Source organism: Pteropus vampyrus, unplaced genomic scaffold, assembly GCF_000151845.1.
Source record: "Pteropus vampyrus isolate Shadow unplaced genomic scaffold, Pvam_2.0 Scaffold11, whole genome shotgun sequence".
NCBI lineage: Eukaryota > Metazoa > Chordata > Mammalia > Chiroptera > Pteropodidae > Pteropus > Pteropus vampyrus.
In genome coordinates, this window is record NW_011888792.1 from 339175 (window position 1) to 352190 (window position 13016).

Sequence of the window (13016 nt, forward strand, 5' to 3'; positions counted from 1 at the left end):
TTTAGAAAAGTATCAATGTCAAATATAGCTAAGTCACACAATCTACTATGAGCTGCATATAAAAACGGTACATTACAATCTGTTATGTAGGAATTTTTCTTATTTTTTGGATTAGGCAGATGGCATTGTTTAGCTGTACATGCAACACTATCTTCACTAGACTGTTGATTCTATTTGTGAAATGAAAATCTCTGAATAACGACTGATGATAACCACACGAGTTCTTTGTTTTAAGGTGAATCAAGGTAAGGAGTGTTTTTATTATGGCAAATGTTTGGGCTGCAGGCTGATAGAAACAAAGGAAAGCTCTCTAATTAGTTCCTTTAAGGTGGGCACATATGAGACTGTTCGAGGATCCTTACTGCAGTGTTCACCGCCTGCCCCAGCATACATTAATGGCTACGAGTAGTCAGTAGACAAAGAATTAAGTAAAGAGAAAGAACTGAACAATGACCACTTAACAGAGACCTACTTCTAAACCAGTGAAATGGGCATGTTTCATGCATGTCTATGACAACCAAACTGGAGATATTTGGGGGCTTGGCTAGGCTAGTTAGAATAATAGTGGCTAGCATTTACAGAGCATTTATTATGTGCCACATTTTAAATGTTTTACATGTATTATCTCATTTAACTCTTGACATTATGATATAGACACAACTTTGGCATGCTGCAGTTAAGTAAGTTACAAGATTACAAGTGATTAAGCAGGTGATAGAATTGAGTTTGAAACTCAGGCAGAATGACTCCCAAATTCCCTACTCCTAACCACTATGCTAAACTGTCTCCTTAGTGAAATGTAGACATGGCCTGTCTTCTTGAATGTGTTATATTTTCACTCATTTAGCTTATTTTTAAGGTGGCATTAACAAATAGCTCTATTGACTTCAAATACCTCTATTAATAAGAGTTAATCATTTTTCTCCATCTTCTTAATGACTGATATGAAATAGTACACAGTTAATTTCTCTGATGATACTTAAGTATTAAATTTTAATTTACCTCAAATTTCCTATTTTCTGCATTAGTTTTTTTAAAAAAATAGGGAAAGGAGAAACTGATCAGTGACTAGTTTCCAATATGCTATGAATATTTTCTAAAAGTCTACAGTTTCAGACACTGAGATCACAGCACTGTCCATTTATAAATAGAGTTTCCAGTTTTTGACTTTAATTTTCCAACTAGTTGAAGGGTGGGGCAGTAAAACATTTCCCATAAATAAATGAAATGCTATTACATTCCATACTTCTTTTACCACTAGCTGCTGACCATCTGTCATAAGACACACCCTGGAAGGCAGTATCAAATTTTTAGAAATAGAAATAGTCATGGTAATATTTTCTGAGATAAAATTTTAACAAAAAAGTCACTAATTAAAAAATTCAAGAAATACCCACAGAGTAACATGCATCCTGTTAACTCTTTGTAAGCATCTTCATCGTCATTTTCATCTTCACTTCAAGCTACAGAGCTGTTATTATGTTCTGGACACTGTGCTAAGTGTTTTACACATATTCTTTCACTAAATCCTCACATAAGTGCCTATGAGGCAGGTACCACTAATAGTGCATTTTTACATACGAGGAAATTGATGCTTAGAGATGTTAAGCAACTTTCCCAAGATCACACAAATAATAAATGAAAGAGATGGGATTTGAACCAGATCTAACCACAGAGTTCACATTTTTAACTGTTATATTAGTGAAATTAATCCCTTAGAGTACTTATTTTCTTTGTTACTTGGGTGTGGGTGATATGGGGTTTGCATAAATCCCATGCCCCTTGAAAAACGATTTTAACATGAAAACATTTACCACAAATAAGGAGTTTAGGAATAGAAATGACAAAATGTTGATGAAATTTGATGAGGAAATATGTAACTTAAATTCATTTTATATAGTTATACATGAGGAGATAATTTTTCATGTACATTTTTATTAAGGAATCAGTAAACTTTTAAATTAGGCTACTTAAGAAATCAGGAATATAAAAAATAATGGAATCATACCCTTCATATGATCTTTTCCTACTCATTACTGTAAAATAACTGCTAAGACTTCTGGGTTAGTATCTGGGTGGACCAGCAGGGCCTAATATGCCTTTCTTCTAATTTCCATTATAAAACCCATAAAGAATTACAAAGAGATGAAAATTGGCAACAGTGTTGGAAACTAAAGAGAAGACCAGATGCCAAAGTCCCAAGGGGATTCTCACTAATGCCAATGCTGAATAGATTAACAACACATTCTTGGATTCTACTATAAGCATCAAAACCTGATCTCAAAGAAAATAGGAAAAGATGTCTCACTGTATCTACCTTTAGCTAGAGGACTCAGAGGCCGCACGAAACAAAAAATGGGCAATGATCTCTCATTAACTGTCTTCAGAGCTAGCCCATCATGCCTTTCCTTCCTCACTCCCAGCAGCATCTCTCCCTATGTCCACCCAAGCAGCAAACACCAGACATTACGGAAGGAAACAGAAGAGACTAGCATGATATGTAGTTTTTTAGAATGTAGCACCTAACTACGAAACTATCTGAAACAACCTGCAGAACGCTACATACTACGGACATAGGGTAGAAGCTCTTCTGTCAAAAAAGGTAAAGTAGGGAATCAAAAAATAACACATCATTCCTTAAATATTTTGCTTTAACATAGGTATGTATTCACTTGGCAGTCTCCGAATGCAGAGCCACTAGTTGGAGTTCCCTATCATCTTTATTTCATAAACCATATTTATAATGTTTCATCTACAGTTTCCAGTGCTGTTTTTCTTAAACTGGAGCAAGAGCCTAAGAACATGTGAGTTTGAAATTCCCATGGAATACTGGTGGCCATCTAAATTTGAACCTCTTCAAACATTCTTTTGAAAAACATATTAAAAAGGAAAGAAAGTAAATCCACCCAATACCCGAGCCTACGACATAAGCAGGGGACAGAACATATTTAAACCCTGGATGGATGTGAGAAAATAACCACTTGAGACCTGAAGGACGGGTGCTAGTGCTCATTCAGGACAGAGTCAGGCTGAGATTATGCAAAAGACAGGAGGGGATCATGTTTGGTAAAATAAACCCCAGAAAGCTGAATAACAAAATGCTGGAGGGTCAGAGGGCTGGCTACTGGGAAGTCAAAAGGAAGTGGCTTGGAAAGTGTGCAGGATCAGCATGGCAAAATCGGGCAGGCACCAATTCTGACAGGAGTAGTCAGAGTGTCTTTTGGAAGGTTGATGGTAAAGGGAAAGGAGGAAGAGGCAACAGATCGGGGTCCTGATCAACATAGAATCATAAGAAGACAGACCAGAAAGGAATAGCACTTGTTAAAGAAACTACTTCATCGCAGTCATAGAAGAAGGTGCTCTTGAACTAAAAATTAAACTTCCAAATTCTACCCATAAAGACCACCTGCTATTGTGGGTCTAGGAAAAGCTAACATACATAAATATAAACAACAACAACAGAAAACACAAGGATCTAAACAAAGCTGTCATATGAGTTTAAAAAAATTGCAAATGAGAATTCAAAACTTTTGACAAATGAAAATGTTCCCTTGCTATGGGGGGTGGAAAAAGCCACAAAGCAGAAGAAAACTGTTACATATTATTTTGCAATGAATTAAATATAATTGAACCAGTTACTGCTAATATAAAAAAAAATATTGTGAATCAAAAATTTAAAAGCTCTGACACCAAACTAAGGGAAGCGACTCAAAGCCAAACTTTCAGAAACGAAGGGATATTATATATTACTGAAAGTATATGAAAGCATGTGAATAAAAATGAAAAGAGATATAATAATCAAAATAACAAAATAAAGTAAAAAGGATCAGAGAGAAACTGATAGAAACAAAAGATATATAAATAAGATTCAATATTATCTGTAATTAGAGTCCCTGAAGAAGAAACACAAAACAATGGAACATAATATTTAAAACTACAATTAAAAAATCTCTGAATAAAAGACCTGAATGTACAGATTGAAAGATCTTACTGTGTATCTGGGAATAGTGACCCCACATAGTCGACTACCTTTGAGATATATCTGGTAAAAGTCTTAGGCTTTAAATAATAATAATAGTGATAATAAAAATCTGGGCCATCAGGCAAAAAGACCAATTCACTTGCAAAGGAAATAAAATCAGGTTCACATTAAACTTATTAACAGCAACATACAAAACAAGTAGAGTGGGGTGACATTTTCAAGAAATTCAAGGAAAGACAGTATGACACAAGGACTTTATATCAGTTAAACTGTTTTTCAATTCTCAAGGTTGTAGAAAATGTTTTAATAGACATAAAAGAATTCCAAGAATCCTGAGAAACCTAATAAAGAATGAATTCCTCCAACTAAGAGATAATTTAGAACACTTTAGAAATGGACAAGAGGTTAGCATGTAATATTTTATAGATCTAAGACAAAAACAAAACTGTGGATAAGGATAGAAGAACAGTATTATAATATATTATATGCTCTGACAAAGTAGAAATAATACAACTAAAAATAAAACTGGAAGAGAAAAGCAAGAAAGAGTAAAGTGGAATAAGCTAGTTGATTTTCTTATAGGTTAAATGGTAGTCAAAGATGCCATTTAAAGCTGACAAACCACATAGTAGAACCTAAATTAAAAAAATAAACTAAGAAAATTATGTAGATATTAGTATAATAGTGAACACTAGAATATAAATCATTCTAAATATAAAAGAACTAACAAACAAAAGATAAAAGTAAATATAACATAAAACAATAAGACAAAGCTAAAAATAAAAATACCAGTCATAGCAATATATAGAAACTCGTCTCCTAAAATAAAATATTTTCTGACTGGATCACAAAAAAAAAACTAACACTATACCTAACAGCTACAGAGTACACATTCTTTTCAAGTCCACATAACATAGATACCAAGAAAGACTGTATGTGGGGCCAAGTGTCAAATTTAAAAGGACTGAAAAAATAAAAAGTATGCTCTCTGGCCAAAACAGAATTAAATTAGAAATCAATATAAGCAGAGAAAACCTGAAATATTTGGAAATTAAACAATATCATTCTAAATACATGGGTCAAAAAATAAATCACCATTTGTACCATTCCTACCATTATACTCTCCAATAATTTTGACATGAACTCTACCTTGTCAGATGCCAAGATTGCAATCTCGGCTTTCTTTTTTTACGGCTTTAAATTTTTTTCTGGTTTTACTCAGAAATAACTGACATATATCACTGTACAAGTTTAAGGCATACAGCATGATGATTTGATTTATATATTGTAAAATGACTACACAATAGGTTCAGCTAACATCTGTCTTCTAATATAGATAAAATAAAAAGAAAGAAATACATAAAGAAAAAAATTATCCTTTTTATTTTTGGGTAAAACTGGTATACTTTGCTGTAATAGTATTTACCAGAAGACAATACAGCAATGTCTATAGAACGTTGAGGAGAAAAGATTTGACAAGAATTCTTTGTCAAATTATCATTTATGTTTTAAGGTAATAGATATTTTTTCACATACAAAGATTAAAAAAAAACCTTACGATTTACATACCTCTACTGAAAATTACTTTAAAGTAGTAACCACCCAATTAAAAGATTAAAATTAGGAACTGAAGAATAGGAAAGATATGTAATAAAAAGTGTTGGTAATATTAAAGGTAATAAAACATAGATCTATACATTTCTTTCTCTCTCTCTCTCTCTCTCTCTCTCTCTCTCTCTCTCTCTCTTGAGTCTTATCATTGCCCTAGCTTGATACAGTTTCTAAGCCCTGGTACAGAAAGGAGAACTGAGGAACTGAGGCATAGCCCAGTGGACTCCCTGAGTTGAAGACAGAGCTGAGAGTCCAGTGAGACCAGGGCAGTTAAAGTTCATAGAACAGAGTAACAAAGTACCAGAGAGGAGAAGGCTACACAGAAAGAGATTTGCAAAGGGTCCCCTTAGAATACTCAGCTGAGCACTGATCAGTTGTGAAGCTAAATTTTGTAAAGGAAATATAATGGAGAGAGGTGGATAGCTACTTCTACCAGGTATTTAAATATACTCTAAAAAGACAATGATTACCAACCATCGGAGAGGTGCTAGCTAGCATGAGAATGGCTAAGTCAGTAGACTAAAACAATGGCACCAAGGCAGATCACAGTACTAGTAAGAACTGAAAACATAATTAAAGTGATACCACAAAATTTTCACTAAATAGGAAATATTATTCAATAATAACAAAATTATTATTCAGTAATAATTATTCAATAATCAGTCTGCATCATTTTGGTAATATTTGGAATAAAGTATCCTTTTAGTTCAGAGGTTCTTAACTTTTGACTCATTGACTATTATGCGTCATTGGGCTTCATGATTCTATGAAAGTGGGGTGAATAGTGAGTACTTTTCCTTCAACTTTCTTCTTGGAACTTAATCCATGGGGGGAAAGTTTTTATAATGTCATATTGTTTTTAAGATATTTTACATCATCAGATAATATTTCATATTGTAACATATAGAAGAGTTCCCCATTGATGAGAAAGGAAAAAAAAAAACATTCCATCATTATGATCAGGGGCTCTGCTTTTGTTTATATTAAGTTTAAAGATAAAATAAGTTTAAAAAACATTATAAAGTCTGAATCCCTTGAAATTTCTTCAAATAACCTTTACGCTGCTTATTGAGATGAAAAGCAGAAAAAACATACAGAATTGGAAAGAGCTTGGAGGAGTTATGTCTCCTAGAAATTACAAACATGGTCTTTGGCTTGAAACAGGAAAAACTTAAGGAGCTGAAGGAGTTTCTGTTGAAAATAATGTCATCACTCCAGAATTGTTATTTCTTCTAGCATTTTAAAATTCTGAAGCAGGTCTAGGAAGATTGATAACTATGCAACTAGTGAAACCTCTGATGCCCTCAGCACGGCCAATTCTTTTTCATCCATCACTGGTATTCCTATTTCATGAGGCCCTCTTGAAATTTTCAAAAACTACCATCACCCTGAAAATGGAATTTCCAAGTAAATATCTGACTGAAAACAGTTATGGAACTCTGGGTACAGATCAAGTGTCTCTGGCATTTGGCTATCCATTTGTTTTTACTGCTTTGGAAAAAAGCTCCAGATGTCAATCTGACTGATTGCTTTCTATGTCAGCGGGCATGGGCACCAAATGTTCTGCCACTGATTCTGAATGAAGATTGCCTAATCCTGTGAGAAGCATCAACTTCATCAGGGCCAGAGGGATGAATCATTTTTCAGGATCTTTTAACAAGAAATGGGTTCAAAATGAGAACGGTTCTTCACTTACTGAAGATTTGCTAGATTCCCACAAGAAAGTCTTAAGTACTTGATTAAACTTTGGGCAGAATTTTTATTTTTTAAAAAATAGAAAGGGAACATCTACTCTTTCATGGTTTAGCATATCTGGACAATATTTTTGGCCATATCTTTTGGTTAAAGCCCTGCAGTCAACATTATGTATGCGGCTTAAGAGAGAGGCCCTGTTCTGTAAGAGATCGGTCACTAGGAGCTCAGCGTTCTTCTAACACTGAGGAAAGACCTTCTGCAATCTGGAGTTAAGGGGACCAAACCGTTTGCAATTTTTCTGCAGGCAGAAGCAAACATGTGCCAAACTCTTAAAGGTTACTTCTGATCAAGATAATCTTAAGATTGAAAAGTGGACTTATAACCCATCATTCGGTGATATGGATGAACATCAATCACTTGGACTTTGCCAAAGGTAATAACCTCACTGAACTGGGGGCAGAGGAAATGATTTAAAATGAATTTAACTGTTTCTCAGCTCAAACCTACCTTCGTTTGGCAAATGGTACTACAGAGCTTTGATTCCTTTTGCTTGTATGCCTTTCCAAGCTAGGGTTTACAACACATTTGCCACCAAAACACAACAAAACACAACAAAACACAAATAAAAACTGACTGCATGATACATATGTTGTCATATCAAATCCACTTAAAACTTTTTCCTACTTCTTTAAGTCAAATTTCAAGAGCTTTCACATTGAAAGCTGGTGATTAGCTGAACTGAAGTTCAAGTTTTGCATTGCTTGGAAATTTTTGTTTTATTTCCTTTTTATCATAAAGTAGGTATTACTTTTTAGATTAAAAATGAGTGAGAGGCATAGGTTTGTAAAGACTGTTTTTTTTTTTCATATTTTTCTATGTGAAATTAAGAGAAGGCTGAGACTCACAAGGGCAGCAATGAAAGGATTAGGAAAGAGCATCAAGAGCAGAGATGTGTCATTAGAGACCAAAGCTAAGAAATCGACACTGTTGTAGTCCCAGTTACTACATACGGATGTGAAAGCTGGACAGTGAAGAAAGCTGACAGGAAAAAAAATTGATTCGTTTGAAACATGGTGTTGAAAGAGAGCTCTACAGATACCCTGGACCTCCAGAAAGACGAACAAGTGGGTCCTAGAGCAAATTAAGCCTGAGATGTTGCTGGAGGCAAAGATGGCAAAACCGAAGCTGTCCTATTTTGGGCACATCAAGAGAAGGCAGAGGTCTCTGGAAAAGACAATAATGCTGGGGTAAATAGAAGGCAGCAGGAAAAGAGGAAGATTAAATAGGGAATGGATTGACTCCATAAAAGAAGCCATAGGCTGTTGAGGACAGGACATATTGGACATTACTCATAGGGTCACCAGGAGTCAGAGCTGACTCAACAGTACGTTACATACACGATCACATAGAAAAGAAAGTGTAATCAAGGTCTAATATCATAAAAATAAATTCTACCTAAATTTTTTTGCATATGTTCAGGTACTTTTTTTTCCTTTAAATTCACATCTTTCAGTCTCAAAGAAGTCTAAATTCAAAGACCTGAAAAAGAAGCCTACTCCTCTGATTTAGATATCCACCTTGCATAACACAATCATCTCGCAACAAACAATTCAAGAATTACACGGAAGAAAATCAAACTATGACACTTAGAAGAAATCCAGATAAACAACATTTCAGGCTGAGATAAAGCTTTCTGGACAAAAAAGCAAGAGAAAATTAAAAAAATAAAATAAAACGGTCCTTTTCTAGCTTCATAACTTAATTTCAAAATCATTTATATCTAAGGGAAAAATCCAAAATGTAGACAGATTTTATGAAGAAATTGTTCATTATAGTGTTATTGATTTAAAAAATAAAAATCAATCTAAGTTAAAGGAACATTTAAGTATATCAAGGTACATACATATGGTAGAATTTGCATAAATGAGTGACGTGAGCTTGCACTGGGAGTTGAGAGCAATAGGGCCTGGTGATTTGAAGGGTGAATGCTTCATCTAAGGAAGATGGTAACTGATTGATTCTTGTCAGTTGTTGGCTTTATGGACATGTAGGCCCTGTGCTGCCAGACTTTCCTATTTTCAAAAACATTTTAATTGGAAATAATTTCAAATTTATGGAAAGTTGCGAAAATAAAAAATAGTAAAAGAACACTGAAGCCCTTTACTGAGATTATTTTATTGTTAATATTTGACTCCATTTGTATTATTTCTGTGCACACACACTTATGGTGTGTTTGTATTAAAAATGTATATATACAAATGTAAATATGAATATATGCACATACACACATAACTTTTTTCTGAGCCATTTGAAGGTATGTTGCATATACCTTTACACCTAAATACATCATTGTGTATTTCCTAAGAACAGAAACTCCTATCTTTGAGGTGAGGCATCTGGAGCGGAATGAAGAAGGGAAAACCTGAGGAGGTCGTCTCCCTTGGCCACTAAGAGACCAGTCGGTCAGCCATTACCCCTTGCTGTAACACCAAACAGTGGTTGAAAACGACTGGACTAGACAATTGTCATTCCATCAGTAAAAGCAATATCTCCAATATATGTACATTCATTTATAAATTGGACATGTGTACTAATCTACTAATATATTATATACCTTATAAAAAACATATACTTTAAAAAAGATGACATAAAATTAAATATAAACACAAGTTTTAAAGTTTTCTTCCTGCACCCTCTAAGGTGTGTTCCTCCCCACTTTGGGGTCATTGTTCCATACTGCGGTGGCTAAAGAGGAAAAGGTTCCCACTATTTTCAAACCTGAGTCTGGGTTCTGCTCCCCAGACTGCATGTCCTTTGCATCTACCAGCTCTATCACCACACGCTGTTTTATTGCCTTCATAGTGCTTATCGCTACCAGAAGTTATTTTGCTTATTCATGTGTTTACTTATATATTCTTCCCCACCCCTAACTAGAGTATAAGCTCCATGAGAACCAGGATCTTGCCTGTCTTATTCATCCCTAATTCTTCCACATCTAGAACAGTGCTTGGCACATAGTAGGTGCTCACTAGATACTTATTGGGCACAGCTACTCCCTGGCTCACATTCCAGCTCTTGCTCCACTGCATGGTCCTCCATTCTCCCAGCAGGCAATGGGGCAGATCCGCTGACTCCCTGCAGGAAGAAAACAATACGCTACCCGACTTCTTAGAGAAACAAGTCTGCTTAAAGACCTCCTGTAGAGGGTGAGCTGCTGAAGACAGTCTTCCCCTTCATGTAAAACACAGGCCCATGATCTCAAATCTAGATATTTGAAATATATATATATAATTATAATATTTCTAAAGGCATTTCTATTTTTTAAAAATCACTTATTTGTAAGCTATCATTTCCACACAGAGAAGCTATCATTCTCAACTCAATTGAGTCAAACTGTTCTAGGATTACTGTTCTGGGAGGAAAAAGAGAAAGATGAGCAGGTACCTGATGGTTTTCCACACGTCGAAACCATCCAGAGGCTTGGTACCATTCGTGCTTCCTCCAGCCAGGTTCACGAGAGTGGGCAGCCAGTCAGAAATGTGGATGAGCTCCCGGTTCTTCACCCCCTTCTGTTTCAGCAAGGGGCTTGTCACAAAGCCCACCCCTCGAATGCCTCCTTCCCACAGGCTCCATTTTCTTCCTCGAAGGGGCCAGTTATTGCCCCCCGCCAAAGTCTGCCCTCCATTATCTGAAACACAATTAGGTGTTGGCATGAAGATATCGTTAACTCTTAGATAAATTTTAGAACAGAAGGCTTCTACGTATGTTGTTACAAAATGGTACTTAAGAACTAAAAAAAGATCCTTACCCTCTCCTGGACCAACTACCCTTCTCTCACTCGAAACTACCCTCCATCACAAAAACATAACCAGAGCACAGTGTGGCATAAATCTGACATGAGATGATTAAATCCTCAGTGGACAGGTCCACTGAAAAACAAGGAAGTCTCCTGAGGGTAACTGCTTGGGATGGAGCCCTGTGCTAATCAACGCACTAGGTTTCAAATGCATGTGTGCAGCTTGGCGTAACATAGGAGAATGAATCCAGGTAGGCCGAATGTACCCTCCTGGTACACGAAAACCTTTGAGTAAGTTTCACTTAGTGACTTAAAGTTCCTGATAGGTGGGACAGTGGACCATTTTATTTTACTCATGGAAAAATTTTCTAACATTTAAACTGGTAACTAAACCAACATTCTACTCTCTGGTGATTTGAATTCTTTCTTAAGTGTGAAAGTTGAAGGTTTCTCCAGTGGGTTAAAAGTCTCTGTAAACAGAGCAGTCGGGTGGAAAAGAATAATTGCAAGAAAAATTACTCCCTTCTTAACAGGATGGCAAGACAAAGCTTCATCGTGTGCTATGCCAGGGAAGAGAAGGGATTTTTGTTTTTGTTTTTGTTTTTGTTTTTCCCCAAGAAAACTGAAGGAATGGAAGACACTGGTGAAGCCAGAGGAGAAGTTACAAGAGTGACTGAAACTAAGTATCTTACCAGCTGGTTAGGGCTCAGATGTAGGAATTCAGCTGGATCATACAAAGTAAAAAGTAGTATTTCTTGTATAGTGAGGTTGTAGAATTATATATCTCCAAAAGTATCCATACACTTAGGAGACTAGATATACATTTTAAATAATGCTTATTTGCATGTATATTATAGTTCGCTTACACATTTTTTAGAAACCATTGTTTTCCAAATGAACCACATGAGGGCAGTATGACAAACCTGCTCTATAGAATGTTACATCTAAAAATCTAACACAGAAACCAAGATCTGTCAAAGCCACAAGATACACATGGAAGGAAAGAGAACTAACATGTGGTAAGCACCTACTATGCAAGAGGCACCACTTTAATTTCACTTTCCTTCTCACAGAATCTGGAGTCTGACAGACCTGGAATAAAAGCCTGACGCCACTTATTAGCTCTGAGACGTGGAGCAATAGGCTGCCTCAGTTTCTTTATCTTTAACGTGGAGATAACTACTACCTAATATATTATGGTGAGAATTAAATGACACCATTTATAATAATTGCTTGCCTGGGCACCTGTTACAACCTGACCACTCAATAAATGCTAATATTTAGCATAATGAAATAGCTAATATTTAACCCAAAGAGTCTAGTATTATAACCATTTTGTTGCTTAAGAAAAATGAGGTGTGAAAAAGCCAAATCGATAAGTGGCAAGGCGAGGATTCAAACAAGGTCCGTATAACTCCCCAGGTGCCTTCTGCTCCCAGAGTGCCATGCTCCTGATGTCCTTGATATATTGGGTTTTACATCTATAGGTCACATAAAGCTTCACTTCCCTACGAAAATCATAAGCATAGTCAATCTCAGCAAACAGTGTACACTCTTCCTATAATACAGCAGAAGGAGAGCTGTTTCAAAGTGATGATAATTCCCTTTATAGGAGAACCACCTTTGTTGCTGGAGGATAAGAAATTTAAGGCTCTACTGCCACAGAGGCTTTTCATTAAGCCCTCAACACACCCAGGTCCTCTGTTCTACTCTGTGAAGGGGAGAAAAATCTTGAACTAGATTAGATAAAGGTAACAATTCTTTAACACAATTAGGTATTGACATGGGTGGGTGGGTGACAATCCTCACTTACTGTCACAGACTTACGAGAACCTCTCCTTAAACCCCACATCATTTCTTGACAAAAATCTAAGGCCCAGTCACCCAAACCAGTGTATTAAATACACATCTATTTCACATGAGCAGGTCTGT

The 13016-nt window shown here is 35.8% G+C and overlaps 1 protein-coding gene across 1 annotated transcript in view; it reads right to left on the minus strand.

Annotated features, from left to right (window-relative positions):
- ARSB (arylsulfatase B) overlaps positions 1-13016 on the minus strand; it is a 150980-nt gene that overhangs the window by 56790 nt on the left and 81174 nt on the right. Inside the window, exon 5 of the mRNA XM_011377272.2 lies at positions 10733-10976. Within this exon, the coding sequence (XP_011375574.1) occupies positions 10733-10976 (244 nt within the window). The remainder of the gene's footprint in view (positions 1-10732; positions 10977-13016) is intronic.